Source organism: Euprymna scolopes, chromosome 20, assembly GCF_053919585.1.
Source record: "Euprymna scolopes isolate OS-2025 chromosome 20, ASM5391958v1, whole genome shotgun sequence".
In the NCBI taxonomy this organism is placed as follows: domain Eukaryota; kingdom Metazoa; phylum Mollusca; class Cephalopoda; order Sepiida; family Sepiolidae; genus Euprymna; species Euprymna scolopes.
In genome coordinates this window covers 112,800,369-112,823,338 of record NC_136501.1, presented here as the reverse complement: position 1 = coordinate 112,823,338, position 22,970 = coordinate 112,800,369, and the positions used below count along the sequence as shown (strand labels likewise).

The 22,970-nt window shown below is 32.3% G+C and overlaps 2 protein-coding genes across 9 annotated transcripts in view; one reads left to right on the top strand and one right to left on the bottom strand.

Moving 5' to 3' along the window:
* The window catches only part of LOC145241571 (NADPH oxidase 2-like), a 247,736-nt gene extending 243,900 nt beyond the window's left edge, over positions 1 to 3,836 (top strand). For all 4 annotated transcript variants that reach the window (XM_080104643.1, XM_080104644.1, XM_080104648.1 and 1 more), the window contains one exon: positions 3,118 to 3,836. In XM_080104643.1, coding sequence (XP_079960769.1) covers positions 3,118 to 3,259 — 142 coding nt within the window. In that variant the 3' untranslated portion in view covers positions 3,260 to 3,836. The remainder of the gene's footprint in view (positions 1 to 3,117) is intronic.
* Positions 3,827 to 22,970, bottom strand: part of LOC145241572 (putative protein-lysine deacylase ABHD14B) — an 83,955-nt gene continuing 64,811 nt past the window's right edge. For all 5 annotated transcript variants that reach the window (XM_080104652.1, XM_080104649.1, XM_080104650.1 and 2 more), the window contains exons 4-5: positions 7,043 to 7,278; positions 3,827 to 5,605 (exon numbers count right to left, since the gene is read on the bottom strand). In XM_080104652.1, coding sequence (XP_079960778.1) covers positions 5,384 to 5,605; positions 7,043 to 7,278 — 458 coding nt within the window. In that variant the 3' untranslated portion in view covers positions 3,827 to 5,383. The remainder of the gene's footprint in view (positions 5,606 to 7,042; positions 7,279 to 22,970) is intronic.

Below are 22,970 nucleotides of genomic sequence, written 5' to 3'. Positions count from 1 at the left end.
GAATATTTGTTTACATATGTACTAGGAATATTTATTTACATATGTACTAGGAATATTTGTTTACATATGTACTTGGTATATTTGTTTACATATGTACCAGGAATATTTGTTTACATATGTACCAGGAATATTTGTTTACACAGAAAAGGTTACAAACAGTACAGAGTGTTTCTATGTGTATGAACTTGCATTCATATAGTAAAATGCTCGTTGCGTGTACGTGTGCGTGAGTATATACGCGGGTACGTTGAAGTATACGTTAGATGTTCATTGTGTTTGTAAGAGTATTTGATCTTACCTTGGAGAAGGAAAACGCCCTGCCGAGGCGTGTCCAAGATTTGCGTCCACTCACATTCAAGGTTCTGAATTGGAAAAGGAAGATCGAAGGAGAGAGAGAAAACAGAAGTAGATAGAGAACGCCACTTGTTATGCAAACAGAAATTACAAGGGCAGGTAACCGGTGTGTGATTTAAAGGTGTATGCGTGTGTGAGATTTGAATTAATGTATGTTAGATTTTTAAAGGCATTTGCCAAGGATTTCTCTGTACCTTAGTGATACACGCTTATTGAAATATCTGCCGTGGTGAATACAATTTCTCTGTGTTTCAGAATAAAGCACACCGAATTAACATTTATCTACTTGCATATTAGTCAGAATAAAGCACACCGAAGCAGGTTTACATATGTACAAGGAATATTTATTTACACCGAAAGGTTACGAATATTACAGTGTTTGCGTGTATATACACGCAAAGACTGTAATATTCGTAACCTTTCTGTGTAAATAGTATGCAAGTAGATAAATGTTCATTGCGTGTATGAGTGCGTGAATGTATACGAGAGTTTGTTGAAGTATATGTCGGATGTCAATTGTGTATGTAAAAGTTTGCTAAGGTATACACAAGTATTCGATCCTACCTTAGAGAAGGGAAACGTCTGTCCAGGTGTGTTTAAAAGTGAGCCCCTTACATGGATAATAAGGAACGCGTTGACACGTCGAAGGAAAGAGGAAAGAGAGAAGCAGAACAGGAAATAGAGAATGCTACCTGTTGCGCAAAATGAGAAGTACCAAGGGCAGGTAACCGGTGCGTATTGAAGGTGTGTGTGTGTGTATGGTTTAAGTAACCCATGTAAGATTTAAAAGGCATGTGCCCATACCTATTGTAGAGGCCAGAAAGGAGTTATCTCCCTTTCGCTCGGACTTTGCATAAGTGGAGTTATCCCCCTTATAAAAGGACAGGCGAATCGCCATTATTTGTTTACACTCGTTCACGGCGACACGCTGTCGGATTGGAAAACCAGCTTGCTTAAAACGCAAACCTTACACCTATGTAGATTTGTTAGCCGAATAAAACTGACTAATGCTATTCTTGTTTTCCTTTTGTCTGTCCTCATCCTACTCGGTCCCCTATCATATCTATTTCATAACATTATGTTTCTTTTGATAACAACATCTGTGGAGAACGTGGCTGGAACGCTAAATGTTTTAGTTTTGATTCTAGTTGATAACACCAAGCCATTTTTTTTTTTAAACTTTTGCCATCATGGTGAATTAGTAGAACTCTCCAGTCTTATTTTTCGGCACGGAGTTGCCCCCCTTTGTTTTACATTTTAAAACTCTCCATATTAACAGATGCTAGCTGTTGTAAATACTTATGTAGATTTGTTAGCAGAATAAAGCTTACTCAAGCTATTTTTGTCTTCATTTTGTCTGTCCTTACTCTACTCGGTTCTCTTCCATATCTACTTCATCACAACATTATTATGTTTCTTTCAATAACAATATCTGTAAAGAATGTGGCTGGAACGCTAAATGCTTTGGTTTTGATTCTAACTGATGACACCAAGCCATTTTTTTTTTTTTAACTTTTGCCATCATATCTTTCTATTAATAAATGTAAAAATCTGTATGAATTTAAATATATTTAACCATATTTTACAGCAATATTTTTTGACAATTATTTTTTTTTGCGCAAAATCCCTCACAAATGAAGATCCACAGCAGCGGACAAATTCTAAGTACAGTTTTGAAAAGAAAGCTTACTTGGATTTATGTCATGTTCCTGTGTTTCTTTTCTTCTTTTTACATGTTTTTCAAGCAATACATAAATATTACTTGAGATTCTGAAATTGGAAATATTTATAGTCTAGCCTAACTTTAATAATATTATTTTCATTAAATTATTACTCTTGTTCCCTTTAGATAATTTTCTTTTCTCCATACAGCTTTGCCTTTACTTTAAATAACTTCTCTCTTTTTCTTTAAATAACTTCTCTCTTTTTCTTTAAATAATTCCTCCTTTTCTTTTTTGAAAAGAAATAAGACGAAGATATCCCTATACATCTTTTTATTCATTCACGATTAGATAAACAAACAGAATAAAGCTTATTTAATTCTTGTCTTCGCTTCGTCTGTCCTCGCTCTACTTGTCCTCTTCCATATCCATTTCATAACAGCCTATCCTGCCTTGACAGAGTACAAAATAGACTTCGTCGCTTAGTGGGGGATACCCTTTTCTCTACCCTGAAACCTCTCTCCCACAGAAGAGACGTTGCGAGCCTATCCTTGTTTTATCGTTATTTCCATGGCAGGTGCTCGTCTGAACTCCAATCTCTGGTCCCCCCTCGCCAATCTTTCACGAAAAACACCCGTCTAGCTGAATCCACTGTGAAAAATTTCCCCTACTCTTTATCTGTGCCTAAATCAAAACGTGGATTCCATGAACAAAGCTTCTTTCTACGAACTGCACGCCTGTGGAACTCTGTTCTGTCTGCCTACTTCTCACCGGACTACAACTTGGATGTCTTCAAGTCCAACGTTAACAAATTCCTAATGAACCGCCCCCTTAAGTGAACACTTCATCAAATCTCCACACTAACGTAATGTACTTGCAATAACCCTTATCCCTGAGTGGCTTCCGGGCCTTGATGAGTGGTGATCACTGTGTAAAAAAAAAAAAAAAAATACACTGACAGCCTTGGGTTTGTGACGCTTGATGAAAGCAGGTTGCGACTTTTCAAATGGTGAGGGGAATTCGGAGCAAAAATCTTTTTCTGATTGTCAAGACGCATTTCTCAATTTTACATTTTCTAAAAACATTTTGCTTTCTCTTCCAGTGAGGACATTGGTGTCTTTTTCTGCGGTTCAAAACCCTTGTCGAAAATACTTCTGAAGACGTGCAACAAATTCTCCGACCCGCCAGTTACGAAAACTAACACGAAGCGGACACGGTTCTTCTTCAACAAGGAAAACTTTTGATTCGAGTTTGTTACAAACAAAAAAAATCAAAAACAATTCATTGGACGATGCATAGAAACACATTTTATCAAAATTAAAAATTTTACAAAAATATATTAACATTGTTTGCAAAATTGCCTTTTTTACTATTATTTCAAAAAAAAAAAAAAAAAAAAAAAAAAAAGCAATGTAGAATAAAGACAATGGTAGCGTCTGAATTTTCTGGACTGTTTAAGTCAAATGCAAGATGGTGCCGAAACACTGCAGTAGGCGATCTCATTTAAGAAAATAATTTCTATCATTTTTTTTTTTTTACTTTTTATTCACATAAAAAATCTTTGGATTTGAACAAAAAATAAAAAATCATAATTTATAAAAAAAATTTCAAAAAAAATTTTTATTCACTATCATTTAAAAAAATATTTTTTCACAAAACTTACCTTACAATGAGTGTTTTTTCTTGACTTGAATTTTAATTTTTTTAGTTTTGTAAAAATTGTTCAATAATTATTCATTGTATTTTCTTCATAACAACAAAAAGAAAAGTGTGTTGTTTATAATTTAACCAAAAAATAAAAGAAAACAGAGTTAGTGTCAAGCCAAATGTGTCTTTTTTATTATTTCAGATTTTGGAGTGCCTTGATTATAATTCATCCATAAAAAATAAAGTCATGAACACTTTTTATTTTGAAATTGTAGCAGTTTGCTAATTTATTTACAATAATCCTTTTCAAGATGAAAAAAAACCCCAAAAAACACTACATTATTTTTGACCTTCCATTGGCTTCCCATAAATATTTCTTATATTTCAATGGCTTTCCAGAATATTATGACGGTTTTTTCAATTTTTTTCTCAAATATCTAAAATTTCTATTTTATGAAAATGATTTCTAAGTTACAATTACTTTTCCCTTACTTAAATGTTTTTAAATAATTTAAAAACATTTTTTCCTAAGCTTTCTTTTGAATACAATTTTTCTCAATTGCAAAAGTTAAAAATATTTTTCTTTGTTTTCATCTAAAATTCTTTTTTTTTTTCATATTTAAAGCATTAACCAACTGAAATATTTTCATTTTCTCTAAGCTTATATCTTCATTTTTCCTCTTAAAATTTTCATCTTCATTTTTTCCCCCCTTAAAGCTTACATCTACATTTTTTTTTCCTCTTAAAATTTTTATTATCATTTCTCCGATTAAATGTAGTCATTTTCCCCACTAAGTTTATAATTTGAAGTATTTTCTTTTTTTTTACCACCATCCTCAAAGACCATATCATTATGGCACTTATGCAGTTTAGGTTTGGAGGATAATTTTATTTCAATTTTGAAGAATTCCAAAGGGAGACATGTCAAGAAATTTTCAAAGTTCATAACTTTTAATGATTAATTTAAGATATCACGAAAATTTAATTGAGTTCATTTTTTAGAAGTCATACACATTCATATAATGACAACTTTTATTCATTTGAAAAATTTCTTAGACAAATTGTTCATTATGCCTTTCTATAAAAAACAAATTCAATAAATGTTCAGATAATGTTTTATTTTGTGTATTGTTTAATTAGTCATTGAATTGTCTCCCTTTGGAAACCTTACATTTTCAAGTGTTATTGTTTAATTAGTCATACATCTTCATCAATTTCATGTGTTTGTTTCGCTTTTACCAAGACGTTACAGGAAAGTTTAACAACTCTTTGAATTATCTCCCTTTGGAATTCTTCAAAAAATGAAATAAAAAAATTGCCACAAAGTCTAAGTGGCACAAATGCCCACCATTTTTTCGTTGTTTGTTCGTGTCAGCTTAATCTTACCGTGCACAATTGTATATCGACAGTCATTTATTTGCAGTTTTGTGACAATTTTCTTTTTTGATATATATTTATTTTTTAAATATAAAGTTTTACAACAATTTTATTTAATCATTTTGTTCTTATATATATTTATTTTTTAAATATAAATTGATATCCAGAAAAATATAACATCCTGAAAACTCAGAGGACGTCATCTGATTTTTTTTAGAAATTTTTTTAATTGATTTTTGGATATTATGCATAAGTGTCTTAGCCTTCCCCCTCATCAACTTTTAGAATTGGACCCTCAAAAAAATAAGATATTTTATGATAGAAAAATAAAGATGTTCTCTGGATCAGTGGATGCCAGATTCTTTAACCCGACTGGCACGAGTTGAGGAAACAGACGATAAAAAATTGTAAAGAAGCCTATGAAAATTTGCTGTGTGGGTCATGTAAGCAGCATGGCCTGCCCCTTCCAAGACGAATTGTTCGCTGGTTGGGATGTGTTTGAGATGGTCTTCAGCAATTTTACCCAGCCGTACATCTTGGGAACCTCGTATGATCATTGTTGGCACCTAAAACGAAGAAGTATATGCAAGTTGAGGACATGTGTTGCATGGAGAGAAATGATACGAGAATAATACAATGGAGGTGTCAAAGAGTTTAGTTCTGATGTCCTCAGAGAAAAATTAAATTTAGACAGTATAGGAAGATATGTGCAGAAGAAGGGAGTTTCATGGTGTGTCTAAATTTTGAGTTATAAAGACAGGCTTAGATTAGATGATCTCAGAGGAAGGCAGTAGAGGAAAATATTCTTCAATTAAAATCTTAAGAATAGAAACTGAAATAATATTTGTTCTTGTTTTGATGTTGTCTTTGATGCAGTTGAGTGATTTTAGTTTGAAATTTAGGGTTTGTATTACTGTACACATAGATTCGAAAAAGTTGTCAAAAAACAAATATATAACAAATAAATGTTATCAAAGGCAAGATAAGTTACTTTTCTACCAAACTGGATATATTTGTTGTGTTTTTATTCAATGTAACATATTTATTCAGCTCGAAAAACATGCAGTGTTTACCGATGTATTGGACAATTCAAAATGGCGGCCGACTCTCTCTTAAACACGGTAAGTTCAAGAAAAGGTGTTATAAATAATAAACTAGACAAAATACTATTAAAAAAAACACCGAATATATGTCAACCTATGTCATGGTAATATATATTGAGCGAATTTCTAACAGTATTTTGTCTATTTTATTATTTATAAAACCTTTTCCCGAACTTACCGTGTTTAAGAGAGAGTCGGCCGCCATTTTGAATTTTCCAATACATCGGTAAACACTGCATGTTTTTCGAGCTGAATAAACATGTTACATTGAATAAAAACACGAAAATTATATCCAGTTTGGCAGAAAAGTAACTTATCTTGCCTTTGATAACATTTATTTGTTATATATTTGTTTTTTTTTTGACAACTTTTTCGAATCTATGTGTACAGTAATACAAACCCGAAATTTATATTTATATAGAAACTTCTTAAGCTTTTTCAGAAAAAGAAATAAAGTCTTAGTTGTAAGGGACGCAACTCTTTTTTATAAAAATTTTAGAATGTACATATCCATCATAGAACAAAAATATCATATTCCAAAAATCACATAAATAGATGAAGTAAGTTACTTTGAACTAAGAAAATACATTTTTTTGACAAAGCAAGACTTATTTTCATCCGCCATACTTGATAAATAAGAGGGAGACAACTCGAGATCAAAATCAACCTTATAATGGCTACAATTTCCTATCAAAATTGCTAAAAATCATTAAAAAGTATTTTTTGTTTAAAAACATGTACTCAATCAGTTTACATGAGTTTTGGAATATGGCATCTTTGTTCCATGATGGGTACGTAGATCATAAAGATTTTTCTGTAATTTAATTTATTAAAATAGGTTTAATTCTAGATAACTACTGTTTTGCTTTTTAGTGTTCGCTGTTGTAAATGAGTTCTTACCTTGATTCGCTCGTAATCAGATTGTGAATATTTTAGGGTGCCAACGACAGCAATGGACACGAATCCACTACACATCCGTTGTTTAGAGTTCACAGCTTTCATCAAAAAGGGAAGAGAGTACATGCCGCTCATCGACGGACTAACAATCACTGGATCGTTCATGTCAAGCATTTTGATGATTTCCTCCAAGAATTCTCCATGATCGCGGATTTGGAAATTCATCGTTTTGCCTTTGCCTAAAAAAAATAACATACAAACCTTATTTTACTGTTTCCCCAAGCAAACAAAAAAAGGTACTTATATGGAAAACGGGCGACATAAAATAAACTACTGGAATAAGAAACTGTATTTAATGTAATATTAATATGGACGAATGCTTCAGTGAAGTTAGAAGAAATCTTTAAGAAGAAGACAGCGGGTACATATTTTTCGGGGACTCAAAACAAAGGGAAAAAAAAATGAAAGCAAAGATTATAGCAAACCCGATTTTACTGTTTCCCCAAGCAAAAAAAAAAAGGTACTTATATGGAAAACGGGCGACATAAAATAAACTACTGGAATAAGAAACTGTATTTAATGTAATATTAATATGGACGAATGCTTCAGTGAAGTTAGAAGAAATCTTTAAGAAGAAGACAGCGGGTACATATTTTTCGGGGACTCAAAACAAAGGGAAAAAAAAATGAAAGCAAAGATTATAGCAAACCCGATTTTACTGTTTCCCCAAGCAAAAAAAAAGGTACTTATATGGAAAACGGGCGACATAAAATAAACTACTGGAATAAGAAACTGTATTTAATGTAATATTAATATGGACGAATGCTTCAGTGAAGTTAGAAGAAATCTTTAAGAAGAAGACAGCGGGTACATATTTTTCGGGGACTCAAAACAAAGGGAAAAAAAAATGAAAGCAAAGATTATAGCAAACCCGATTTTACTGTTTCCCCAAAAAAAAGGTACTTATATGGAAAACGGGCGACATAAAATAAACTACTGGAATAAGAAACTGTATTTAATGTAATATTAATATGGACGAATGCTTCAGTGAAGTTAGAAGAAATCTTTAAGAAGAAGACAGCGGGTACATATTTTTCGGGGACTCAAAACAAAGGGAAAAAAAAATGAAAGCAAAGATTATAGCAAACCCGATTTTACTGTTTCCCCAAAAAAAAGGTACTTATATGGAAAACGGGCGACATAAAATAAACTACTGGAATAAGAAACTGTATTTAATGTAATATTAATATGGACGAATGCTTCAGTGAAGTTAGAAGAAATCTTTAAGAAGAAGACAGCGGGTACATATTTTTCGGGGACTCAAAACAAAGGGAAAAAAAAATGAAAGCAAAGATTATAGCAAACCCGATTTTACTGTTTCCCCAAGCAAAAAAAAAGGTACTTATATGGAAAACGGGCGACATAAAATAAACTACTGGAATAAGAAACTGTATTTAATGTAATATTAATATGGACGAATGCTTCAGTGAAGTTAGAAGAAATCTTTAAGAAGAAGACAGCGGGTACATATTTTTCGGGGACTCAAAACAAAGGGAAAAAAAAATGAAAGCAAAGATTATAGCAAACCCGATTTTACTGTTTCCCCAAGCAAAAAAAAAAAGATACTTATATGGAAAACGGGCGACATAAAATAAACTACTGGAATAAGAAACTGTATTTAATGTAATATTAATATGGACGAATGCTTCAGTGAAGTTAGAAGAAATCTTTAAGAAGAAGACAGCGGGTACATATTTTTCGGGGACTCAAAACAAAGGGAAAAAAAAATGAAAGCAAAGATTATAGCAAACCCGATTTTACTGTTTCCCCAAGCCAAAAAAAAGGTACTTATATGGAAAACGGGCGACATAAAATAAACTACTGGAATAAGAAACTGTATTTAATGTAATATTAATATGGACGAATGCTTCAGTGAAGTTAGAAGAAATCTTTAAGAAGAAGACAGCGGGTACATATTTTTCGGGGACTCAAAACAAAGGGAAAAAAAAATGAAAGCAAAGATTATAGCAAACCCGATTTTACTGTTTCCCCAAGCAAAAAAAAAGGTACTTATATGGAAAACGGGCGACATAAAATAAACTACTGGAATAAGAAACTGTATTTAATGTAATATTAATATGGACGAATGCTTCAGTGAAGTTAGAAGAAATCTTTAAGAAGAAGACAGCGGGTACATATTTTTCGGGGACTCAAAACAAAGGGAAAAAAAAATGAAAGCAAAGATTATAGCAAACCCGATTTTACTGTTTCCCCAAGCAAAAGGTACTTATATGGAAAACGGGCGACATAAAATAAACTACTGGAATAAGAAACTGTATTTAATGTAATATTAATATGGACGAATGCTTCAGTGAAGTTAGAAGAAATCTTTAAGAAGAAGACAGCGGGTACATATTTTTCGGGGACTCAAAACAAATGGAAAAAAAAATGAAAGCAAAGATTATAGCAAACCCGATTTTACTGTTTCCCCAAGCAAAAAAAAAGGTACTTATATGGAAAACGGGCGACATAAAATAAACTACTGGAATAAGAAACTGTATTTAATGTAATATTAATATGGACGAATGCTTCAGTGAAGTTAGAAGAAATCTTTAAGAAGAAGACAGCGGGTACATATTTTTCGGGGACTCAAAACAAAGGGAAAAAAAAATGAAAGCAAAGATTATAGCAAACCCGATTTTACTGTTTCCCCAAGCAAAAAAAAAGGTACTTATATGGAAAACGGGCGACATAAAATAAACTACTGGAATAAGAAACTGTATTTAATGTAATATTAATATGGACGAATGCTTCAGTGAAGTTAGAAGAAATCTTTAAGAAGAAGACAGCGGGTACATATTTTTCGGGGACTCAAAACAAAGGGAAAAAAAAATGAAAGCAAAGATTATAGCAAACCCGATTTTACTGTTTCCCCAAGCAAAAGGTACTTATATGGAAAACGGGCGACATAAAATAAACTACTGGAATAAGAAACTGTATTTAATGTAATATTAATATGGACGAATGCTTCAGTGAAGTTAGAAGAAATCTTTAAGAAGAAGACAGCGGGTACATATTTTTCGGGGACTCAAAACAAAGGGAAAAAAAAATGAAAGCAAAGATTATAGCAAACCCGATTTTACTGTTTCCCCAAAAAAAAGGTACTTATATGGAAAACGGGCGACATAAAATAAACTACTGGAATAAGAAACTGTATTTAATGTAATATTAATATGGACGAATGCTTCAGTGAAGTTAGAAGAAATCTTTAAGAAGAAGACAGTGGGTACATATTTTTCGGGGACTCAAAACAAAGGGAAAAAAAAATGAAAGCAAAGATTATAGCAAACCCGATTTTACTGTTTCCCCAAAAAAAAGGTACTTATATGGAAAACGGGCGACATAAAATAAACTACTGGAATAAGAAACTGTATTTAATGTAATATTAATATGGACGAATGCTTCAGTGAAGTTAGAAGAAATCTTTAAGAAGAAGACAGTGGGTACATATTTTTCGGGGACTCAAAACAAAGGGAAAAAAAAATGAAAGCAAAGATTATAGCAAACCCGATTTTACTGTTTCCCCAAGCAAAAGGTACTTATATGGAAAACGGGCGACATAAAATAAACTACTGGAATAAGAAACTGTATTTAATGTAATATTAATATGGACGAATGCTTCAGTGAAGTTAGAAGAAATCTTTAAGACAGCGGGTACATATTTTTCGGGGACTCAAAACAAAGGGAAAAAAAAATGAAAGCAAAGATTATAGCAAACCCGATTTTACTGTTTCCCCAAGCAAAAGGTACTTATATGGAAAACGGGCGACATAAAATAAACTACTGGAATAAGAAACTGTATTTAATGTAATATTAATATGGACGAATGCTTCAGTGAAGTTAGAAGAAATCTTTAAGACAGCGGGTACATATTTTTCGGGGACTCAAAACAAAGGGAAAAAAAAATGAAAGCAAAGATTATAGCAAACCCGATTTTACTGTTTCCCCAAGCAAAAGGTACTTATATGGAAAACGGGCGACATAAAATAAACTACTGGAATAAGAAACTGTATTTAATGTAATATTAATATGGACGAATGCTTCAGTGAAGTTAGAAGAAATCTTTAAGACAGCGGGTACATATTTTTCGGGGACTCAAAACAAAGGGAAAAAAAAATGAAAGCAAAGATTATAGCAAACCCGATTTTACTGTTTCCCCAAAAAAAAGGTACTTATATGGAAAACGGGCGACATAAAATAAACTACTGGAATAAGAAACTGTATTTAATGTAATATTAATATGGACGAATGCTTCAGTGAAGTTAGAAGAAATCTTTAAGAAGAAGACAGCGGGTACATATTTTTCGGGGACTCAAAACAAAGGGAAAAAAAAATGAAAGCAAAGATTATAGCAAACCCGATTTTACTGTTTCCCCAAGCAAAAAAAAAGGTACTTATATGGAAAACGGGCGACATAAAATAAACTACTGGAATAAGAAACTGTATTTAATGTAATATTAATATGGACGAATGCTTCAGTGAAGTTAGAAGAAATCTTTAAGAAGAAGACAGCGGGTACATATTTTTCGGGGACTCAAAACAAAGGGAAAAAAAAATGAAAGCAAAGATTATAGCAAACCCGATTTTACTGTTTCCCCAAGCAAAAAAAAAGGTACTTATATGGAAAACGGGCGACATAAAATAAACTACTGGAATAAGAAACTGTATTTAATGTAATATTAATATGGACGAATGCTTCAGTGAAGTTAGAAGAAATCTTTAAGAAGAAGACAGCGGGTACATATTTTTCGGGGACTCAAAACAAAGGGAAAAAAAAATGAAAGCAAAGATTATAGCAAACCCGATTTTACTGTTTCCCCAAAAAAAAGGTACTTATATGGAAAACGGGCGACATAAAATAAACTACTGGAATAAGAAACTGTATTTAATGTAATATTAATATGGACGAATGCTTCAGTGAAGTTAGAAGAAATCTTTAAGACAGCGGGTACATATTTTTCGGGGACTCAAAACAAAGGGAAAAAAAAAATGAAAGCAAAGATTATAGCAAACCCGATTTTACTGTTTCCCCAAAAAAAAGGTACTTATATGGAAAACGGGCGACATAAAATAAACTACTGGAATAAGAAACTGTATTTAATGTAATATTAATATGGACGAATGCTTCAGTGAAGTTAGAAGAAATCTTTAAGAAGAAGACAGCGGGTACATATTTTTCGGGGACTCAAAACAAAGGGAAAAAAAAATGAAAGCAAAGATTATAGCAAACCCGATTTTACTGTTTCCCCAAGCAAAAAAAAAGGTACTTATATGGAAAACGGGCGACATAAAATAAACTACTGGAATAAGAAACTGTATTTAATGTAATATTAATATGGACGAATGCTTCAGTGAAGTTAGAAGAAATCTTTAAGAAGAAGACAGCGGGTACATATTTTTCGGGGACTCAAAACAAAGGGAAAAAAAAATGAAAGCAAAGATTATAGCAAACCCGATTTTACTGTTTCCCCAAGCAAAAAAAAAGGTACTTATATGGAAAACGGGCGACATAAAATAAACTACTGGAATAAGAAACTGTATTTAATGTAATATTAATATGGACGAATGCTTCAGTGAAGTTAGAAGAAATCTTTAAGAAGAAGACAGCGGGTACATATTTTTCGGGGACTCAAAACAAAGGGAAAAAAAATGAAATCAAAGATTATAGCAAACCCGATTTTACTGTTTCCCCAAGCAAAAAAAAAAAGGTACTTATATGGAAAACGGGCGACATAAAATAAACTACTGGAATAAGAAACTGTATTTAATGTAATATTAATATGGACGAATGCTTCAGTGAAGTTAGAAGAAATCTTTAAGAAGAAGACAGTGGGTACATATTTTTCGGGGACTCAAAACAAAGGGAAAAAAAAATGAAAGCAAAGATTATAGCAAACCCGATTTTACTGTTTCCCCAAAAAAAAGGTACTTATATGGAAAACGGGCGACATAAAATAAACTACTGGAATAAGAAACTGTATTTAATGTAATATTAATATGGACGAATGCTTCAGTGAAGTTAGAAGAAATCTTTAAGAAGAAGACAGTGGGTACATATTTTTCGGGGACTCAAAACAAAGGGAAAAAAAAATGAAAGCAAAGATTATAGCAAACCCGATTTTACTGTTTCCCCAAGCAAAAAAAAAGGTACTTATATGGAAAACGGGCGACATAAAATAAACTACTGGAATAAGAAACTGTATTTAATGTAATATTAATATGGACGAATGCTTCAGTGAAGTTAGAAGAAATCTTTAAGAAGAAGACAGCGGGTACATATTTTTCGGGGACTCAAAACAAAGGGAAAAAAAAATGAAAGCAAAGATTATAGCAAACCCGATTTTACTGTTTCCCCAAGCAAAAAAAAAGGTACTTATATGGAAAACGGGCGACATAAAATAAACTACTGGAATAAGAAACTGTATTTAATGTAATATTAATATGGACGAATGCTTCAGTGAAGTTAGAAGAAATCTTTAAGACAGCGGGTACATATTTTTCGGGGACTCAAAACAAAGGGAAAAAAAATGAAAGCAAAGATTATAGCAAACCCGATTTTACTGTTTCCCCAAGCAAAAAAAAAGGTACTTATATGGAAAACGGGCGACATAAAATAAACTACTGGAATAAGAAACTGTATTTAATGTAATATTAATATGGACGAATGCTTCAGTGAAGTTAGAAGAAATCTTTAAGACAGCGGGTACATATTTTTCGGGGACTCAAAACAAAGGGAAAAAAAAATGAAAGCAAAGATTATAGCAAACCCGATTTTACTGTTTCCCCAAGCAAAAAAAAAGGTACTTATATGGAAAACGGGCGACATAAAATAAACTACTGGAATAAGAAACTGTATTTAATGTAATATTAATATGGACGAATGCTTCAGTGAAGTTAGAAGAAATCTTTAAGAAGAAGACAGCGGGTACATATTTTTCGGGGACTCAAAACAAAGGGAAAAAAAAATGAAAGCAAAGATTATAGCAAACCCGATTTTACTGTTTCCCCAAGCAAAAAAAAAGGTACTTATATGGAAAACGGGCGACATAAAATAAACTACTGGAATAAGAAACTGTATTTAATGTAATATTAATATGGACGAATGCTTCAGTGAAGTTAGAAGAAATCTTTAAGAAGAAGACAGCGGGTACATATTTTTCGGGGACTCAAAACAAAGGGAAAAAAAAATGAAAGCAAAGATTATAGCAAACCCGATTTTACTGTTTCCCCAAGCAAAAAAAAAGGTACTTATATGGAAAACGGGCGACATAAAATAAACTACTGGAATAAGAAACTGTATTTAATGTAATATTAATATGGACGAATGCTTCAGTGAAGTTAGAAGAAATCTTTAAGAAGAAGACAGCGGGTACATATTTTTCGGGGACTCAAAACAAAGGGAAAAAAAAATGAAAGCAAAGATTATAGCAAACCCGATTTTACTGTTTCCCCAAGCAAAAAAAAAGGTACTTATATGGAAAACGGGCGACATAAAATAAACTACTGGAATAAGAAACTGTATTTAATGTAATATTAATATGGACGAATGCTTCAGTGAAGTTAGAAGAAATCTTTAAGAAGAAGACAGCGGGTACATATTTTTCGGGGACTCAAAACAAAGGGAAAAAAAAATGAAAGCAAAGATTATAGCAAACCCGATTTTACTGTTTCCCCAAGCAAAAAAAAAGGTACTTATATGGAAAACGGGCGACATAAAATAAACTACTGGAATAAGAAACTGTATTTAATGTAATATTAATATGGACGAATGCTTCAGTGAAGTTAGAAGAAATCTTTAAGAAGAAGACAGCGGGTACATATTTTTCGGGGACTCAAAACAAAGGGGAAAAAAAATGAAAGCAAAGATTATAGCAAACCCGATTTTATTGTTTCCCCAAGCAAAAAAAAAGGTACTTATATGGAAAACGGGCGACATAAAATAAACTACTGGAATAAGAAACTGTATTTAATGTAATATTAATATGGACGAATGCTTCAGTGAAGTTAGAAGAAATCTTTAAGAAGAAGACAGCGGGTACATATTTTTCGGGGACTCAAAACAAAGGGGAAAAAAAATGAAAGCAAAGATTATAGCAAACCCGATTTTATTGTTTCCCCAAGCAAAAAAAAGGTACTTATATGGAAAACGGGCGACATAAAATAAACTACTGGAATAAGAAACTGTATTTAATGTAATATTAATATGGACGAATGCTTCAGTGAAGTTAGAAGAAATCTTTAAGACAGCGGGTACATATTTTTCGGGGACTCAAAACAAAGGGAAAAAAAAATGAAAGCAAAGATTATAGCAAACCCGATTTTACTGTTTCCCCAAGCAAAAAAAAAGGTACTTATATGGAAAACGGGCGACATAAAATAAACTACTGGAATAAGAAACTGTATTTAATGTAATATTAATATGGACGAATGCTTCAGTGAAGTTAGAAGAAATCTTTAAGAAGAAGACAGCGGGTACATATTTTTCGGGGACTCAAAACAAAGGGGAAAAAAAATGAAAGCAAAGATTATAGCAAACCCGATTTTATTGTTTCCCCAAGCAAAAAAAAAGGTACTTATATGGAAAACGGGCGACATAAAATAAACTACTGGAATAAGAAACTGTATTTAATGTAATATTAATATGGACGAATGCTTCAGTGAAGTTAGAAGAAATCTTTAAGAAGAAGACAGCGGGTACATATTTTTCGGGGACTCAAAACAAAGGGGAAAAAAAATGAAAGCAAAGATTATAGCAAACCCGATTTTATTGTTTCCCCAAGCAAAAAAAAAGGTACTTATATGGAAAACGGGCGACATAAAATAAACTACTGGAATAAGAAACTGTATTTAATGTAATATTAATATGGACGAATGCTTCAGTGAAGTTAGAAGAAATCTTTAAGAAGAAGACAGCGGGTACATATTTTTCGGGGACTCAAAACAAAGGGGAAAAAAAATGAAAGCAAAGATTATAGCAAACCCGATTTTATTGTTTCCCCAAGCAAAAAAAAAGGTACTTATATGGAAAACGGGCGACATAAAATAAACTACTGGAATAAGAAACTGTATTTAATGTAATATTAATATGGACGAATGCTTCAGTGAAGTTAGAAGAAATCTTTAAGAAGAAGACAGCGGGTACATATTTTTCGGGGACTCAAAACAAAGGGGAAAAAAAATGAAAGCAAAGATTATAGCAAACCCGATTTTATTGTTTCCCCAAGCAAAAAAAAGGTACTTATATGGAAAACGGGCGACATAAAATAAACTACTGGAATAAGAAACTGTATTTAATGTAATATTAATATGGACGAATGCTTCAGTGAAGTTAGAAGAAATCTTTAAGACAGCGGGTACATATTTTTCGGGGACTCAAAACAAAGGGAAAAAAAAATGAAAGCAAAGATTATAGCAAACCCGATTTTACTGTTTCCCCAAGCAAAAAAAAAGGTACTTATATGGAAAACGGGCGACATAAAATAAACTACTGGAATAAGAAACTGTATTTAATGTAATATTAATATGGACGAATGCTTCAGTGAAGTTAGAAGAAATCTTTAAGAAGAAGACAGCGGGTACATATTTTTCGGGGACTCAAAACAAAGGGGAAAAAAAATGAAAGCAAAGATTATAGCAAACCCGATTTTATTGTTTCCCCAAGCAAAAAAAAAGGTACTTATATGGAAAACGGGCGACATAAAATAAACTACTGGAATAAGAAACTGTATTTAATGTAATATTAATATGGACGAATGCTTCAGTGAAGTTAGAAGAAATCTTTAAGAAGAAGACAGCGGGTACATATTTTTCGGGGACTCAAAACAAAGGGGAAAAAAAATGAAAGCAAAGATTATAGCAAACCCGATTTTATTGTTTCCCCAAGCAAAAAAAAAGGTACTTATATGGAAAACGGGCGACATAAAATAAACTACTGGAATAAGAAACTGTATTTAATGTAATATTAATATGGACGAATGCTTCAGTGAAGTTAGAAGAAATCTTTAAGAAGAAGACAGCGGGTACATATTTTTCGGGGACTCAAAACAAAGGGGAAAAAAAATGAAAGCAAAGATTATAGCAAACCCGATTTTATTGTTTCCCCAAGCAAAAAAAAAGGTACTTATATGGAAAACGGGCGACATAAAATAAACTACTGGAATAAGAAACTGTATTTAATGTAATATTAATATGGACGAATGCTTCAGTGAAGTTAGAAGAAATCTTTAAGAAGAAGACAGCGGGTACATATTTTTCGGGGACTCAAAACAAAGGGGAAAAAAAATGAAAGCAAAGATTATAGCAAACCCGATTTTATTGTTTCCCCAAGCAAAAAAAAGGTACTTATATGGAAAACGGGCGACATAAAATAAACTACTGGAATAAGAAACTGTATTTAATGTAATATTAATATGGACGAATGCTTCAGTGAAGTTAGAAGAAATCTTTAAGACAGCGGGTACATATTTTTCGGGGACTCAAAACAAAGGGAAAAAAAAATGAAAGCAAAGATTATAGCAAACCCGATTTTACTGTTTCCCCAAGCAAAAAAAAAGGTACTTATATGGAAAACGGGCGACATAAAATAAACTACTGGAATAAGAAACTGTATTTAATGTAATATTAATATGGACGAATGCTTCAGTGAAGTTAGAAGAAATCTTTAAGAAGAAGACAGCGGGTACATATTTTTCGGGGACTCAAAACAAAGGGGAAAAAAAATGAAAGCAAAGATTATAGCAAACCCGATTTTATTGTTTCCCCAAGCAAAAAAAAGGTACTTATATGGAAAACGGGCGACATAAAATAAACTACTGGAATAAGAAACTGTATTTAATGTAATATTAATATGGACGAATGCTTCAGTGAAGTTAGAAGAAATCTTTAAGACAGCGGGTACATATTTTTCGGGGACTCAAAACAAAGGGAAAAAAAAATGAAAGCAAAGATTATAGCAAACCCGATTTTACTGTTTCCCCAAGCAAAAAAAAAGGTACTTATATGGAAAACGGGCGACATAAAATAAACTACTGGAATAAGAAACTGTATTTAATGTAATATTAATATGGACGAATGCTTCAGTGAAGTTAGAAGAAATCTTTAAGAAGAAGACAGCGGGTACATATTTTTCGGGGACTCAAAACAAAGGGGAAAAAAAATGAAAGCAAAGATTATAGCAAACCCGATTTTATTGTTTCCCCAAGCAAAAAAAAAGGTACTTATATGGAAAACGGGCGACATAAAATAAACTACTGGAATAAGAAACTGTATTTAATGTAATATTAATATGGACGAATGCTTCAGTGAAGTTAGAAGAAATCTTTAAGAAGAAGACAGCGGGTACATATTTTTCGGGGACTCAAAACAAAGGGGAAAAAAAATGAAAGCAAAGATTATAGCAAACCCGATTTTATTGTTTCCCCAAGCAAAAAAAAAGGTACTTATATGGAAAACGGGCGACATAAAATAAACTACTGGAATAAGAAACTGTATTTAATGTAATATTAATATGGACGAATGCTTCAGTGAAGTTAGAAGAAATCTTTAAGAAGAAGACAGCGGGTACATATTTTTCGGGGACTCAAAACAAAGGGGAAAAAAAATGAAAGCAAAGATTATAGCAAACCCGATTTTATTGTTTCCCCAAGCAAAAAAAAAGGTACTTATATGGAAAACGGGCGACATAAAATAAACTACTGGAATAAGAAACTGTATTTAATGTAATATTAATATGGACGAATGCTTCAGTGAAGTTAGAAGAAATCTTTAAGAAGAAGACAGCGGGTACATATTTTTCGGGGACTCAAAACAAAGGGGAAAAAAAATGAAAGCAAAGATTATAGCAAACCCGATTTTATTGTTTCCCCAAGCAAAAAAAAGGTACTTATATGGAAAACGGGCGACATAAAATAAACTACTGGAATAAGAAACTGTATTTAATGTAATATTAATATGGACGAATGCTTCAGTGAAGTTAGAAGAAATCTTTAAGACAGCGGGTACATATTTTTCGGGGACTCAAAACAAAGGGGAAAAAAAATGAAAGCAAAGATTATAGCAAACCCGATTTTATTGTTTCCCCAAGCAAAAAAAAAGGTACTTATATGGAAAACGGGCGACATAAAATAAACTACTGGAATAAGAAACTGTATTTAATGTAATATTAATATGGACGAATGCTTCAGTGAAGTTAGAAGAAATCTTTAAGAAGAAGACAGCGGGTACATATTTTTCGGGGACTCAAAACAAAGGGGAAAAAAAATGAAAGCAAAGATTATAGCAAACCCGATTTTATTGTTTCCCCAAGCAAAAAAAAAGGTACTTATATGGAAAACGGGCGACATAAAATAAACTACTGGAATAAGAAACTGTATTTAATGTAATATTAATATGGACGAATGCTTCAGTGAAGTTAGAAGAAATCTTTAAGACAGCGGGTACATATTTTTCGGGGACTCAAAACAAAGGGAAAAAAAATGAAAGCAAAGATTATAGCAAACCCGATTTTACTGTTTCCCCAAGCAAAAAAAAAGGTACTGATATGGAAAACGGGCGACATAAAATAAACTACTGGAATAAGAAACTGTATTTAATGTAATATTAATATGGACGAATGCTTCAGTGAAGTTAGAAGAAATCTTTAAGACAGCGGGTACATATTTTTCGGGGACTCAAAACAAAGGGAAAAAAAAATGAAAGCAAAGATTATAGCAAACCCGATTTTACTGTTTCCCCAAGCAAAAAAAAAGGTACTTATATGGAAAACGGGCGACATAAAATAAACTACTGGAATAAGAAACTGTATTTAATGTAATATTAATATGGACGAATGCTTCAGTGAAGTTAGAAGAAATCTTTAAGAAGAAGACAGCGGGTACATATTTTTCGGGGACTCAAAACAAAGGGAAAAAAAAATGAAAGCAAAGATTATAGCAAACCCGATTTTACTGTTTCCCCAAGCAAAAAAAAAGGTACTTATATGGAAAACGGGCGACATAAAATAAACTACTGGAATAAGAAACTGTATTTAATGTAATATTAATATGGACGAATGCTTCAGTGAAGTTAGAAGAAATCTTTAAGAAGAAGACAGCGGGTACATATTTTTCGGGGACTCAAAACAAAGGGAAAAAAAAATGAAAGCAAAGATTATAGCAAACCCGATTTTACTGTTTCCCCAAGCAAAAAAAAAGGTACTTATATGGAAAACGGGCGACATAAAATAAACTACTGGAATAAGAAACTGTATTTAATGTAATATTAATATGGACGAATGCTTCAGTGAAGTTAGAAGAAATCTTTAAGAAGAAGACAGCGGGTACATATTTTTCGGGGACTCAAAACAAAGGGAAAAAAAAATGAAAGCAAAGATTATAGCAAACCCGATTTTACTGTTTCCCCAAGCAAAAGGTACTTATATGGAAAACGGGCGACATAAAATAAACTACTGGAATAAGAAACTGTATTTAATGTAATATTAATATGGACGAATGCTTCAGTGAAGTTAGAAGAAATCTTTAAGAAGAAGACAGCGGGTACATATTTTTCGGGGACTCAAAACAAAGGGGAAAAAAAAATGAAAGCAAAGATTATAGCAAACCCGATTTTACTGTTTCCCCAAGCAAAAAAAAAGGTACTTATATGGAAAACGGGCGACATAAAATAAACTACTGGAATAAGAAACTGTATTTAATGTAATATTAATATGGACGAATGCTTCAGTGAAGTTAGAAGAAATCTTTAAGAAGAAGACAGCGGGTACATATTTTTCGGGGACTCAAAACAAAGGGGAAAAAAAAATGAAAGCAAAGATTATAGCAAACCCGATTTTATTGTTTCCCCAAGCAAAAAAAAAGGTACTTATATGGAAAACGGGCGACATAAAATAAACTACTGGAATAAGAAACTGTATTTAATGTAATATTAATATGGACGAATGCTTCAGTGAAGTTAGAAGAAATCTTTAAGAAGAAGACAGCGGGTACATATTTTTCGGGGACTCAAAACAAAGGGAAAAAAAAATGAAAGCAAAGATTATAGCAAACCCGATTTTACTGTTTCCCCAAGCAAAAAAAAAGGTACTTATATGGAAAACGGGCGACATAAAATAAACTACTGGAATAAGAAACTGTATTTAATGTAATATTAATATGGACGAATGCTTCAGTGAAGTTAGAAGAAATCTTTAAGAAGAAGACAGCGGGTACATATTTTTCGGGGACTCAAAACAAAGGGGAAAAAAAATGAAAGCAAAGATTATAGCAAACCCGATTTTATTGTTTCCCCAAGCAAAAAAAAAGGTACTTATATGGAAAACGGGCGACATAAAATAAACTACTGGAATAAGAAACTGTATTTAATGTAATATTAATATGGACGAATGCTTCAGTGAAGTTAGAAGAAATCTTTAAGAGACAGCGGGTACATATTTTTCGGGGACTCAAAACAAAGGGGAAAAAAAAATGAAAGCAAAGATTATAGCAAACCCGATTTTACTGTTTCCCCAAGCAAAAAAAAAGGTACTTATATGGAAAACGGGCGACATAAAATAAACTACTGGAATAAGAAACTGTATTTAATGTAATATTAATATGGACGAATGCTTCAGTGAAGTTAGAAGAAATCTTTAAGAAGAAGACAGCGGGTACATATTTTTCGGGGACTCAAAACAAAGGGGAAAAAAAAATGAAAGCAAAGATTATAGCAAACCCGATTTTATTGTTTCCCCAAGCAAAAAAAAAAGGTACTTATATGGAAAACGGGCGACATAAAATAAACTACTGGAATAAGAAACTGTATTTAATGTAATATTAATATGGACGAATGCTTCAGTGAAGTTAGAAGAAATCTTTAAGAAGAAGACAGCGGGTACATATTTTTCGGGGACTCAAAACAAAGGGGAAAAAAAATGAAAGCAAAGATTATAGCAAACCCGATTTTATTGTTTCCCCAAGCAAAAAAAAAGGTACTTATATGGAAAAACGGGCGACATAAAATAAACTACTGGAATAAGAAACTGTATTTAATGTAATATTAATATGGACGAATGCTTCAGTGAAGTTAGAAGAAATCTTTAAGACAGCGGGTACATATTTTTCGGGGACTCAAAACAAAGGGGAAAAAAAATGAAAGCAAAGATTATAGCAAACCCGATTTTATTGTTTCCCCAAGCAAAAAAAAAGGTACTTATATGGAAAACGGGCGACATAAAATAAACTACTGGAATAAGAAACTGTATTTAATGTAATATTAATATGGACGAATGCTTCAGTGAAGTTAGAAGAAATCTTTAAGAAGAAGACAGCGGGTACATATTTTTCGGGGACTCAAAACAAAGGGGAAAAAAAATGAAAGCAAAGATTATAGCAAACCCGATTTTATTGTTTCCCCAAGCAAAAAAAAAGGTACTTATATGGAAAACGGGCGACATAAAATAAACTACTGGAATAAGAAACTGTATTTAATGTAATATTAATATGGACGAATGCTTCAGTGAAGTTAGAAGAAATCTTTAAGAAGAAGACAGCGGGTACATATTTTTCGGGGACTCAAAACAAAGGGGAAAAAAAATGAAAGCAAAGATTATAGCAAACCCGATTTTATTGTTTCCCCAAGCAAAAAAAAAGGTACTTATATGGAAAACGGGCGACATAAAATAAACTACTGGAATAAGAAACTGTATTTAATGTAATATTAATATGGACGAATGCTTCAGTGAAGTTAGAAGAAATCTTTAAGAAGAAGACAGCGGGTACATATTTTTCGGGGACTCAAAACAAAGGGGGAAAAAAAATGAAAGCAAAGATTATAGCAAACCCGATTTTATTGTTTCCCCAAGCAAAAAAAAAGGTACTTATATGGAAAACGGGCGACA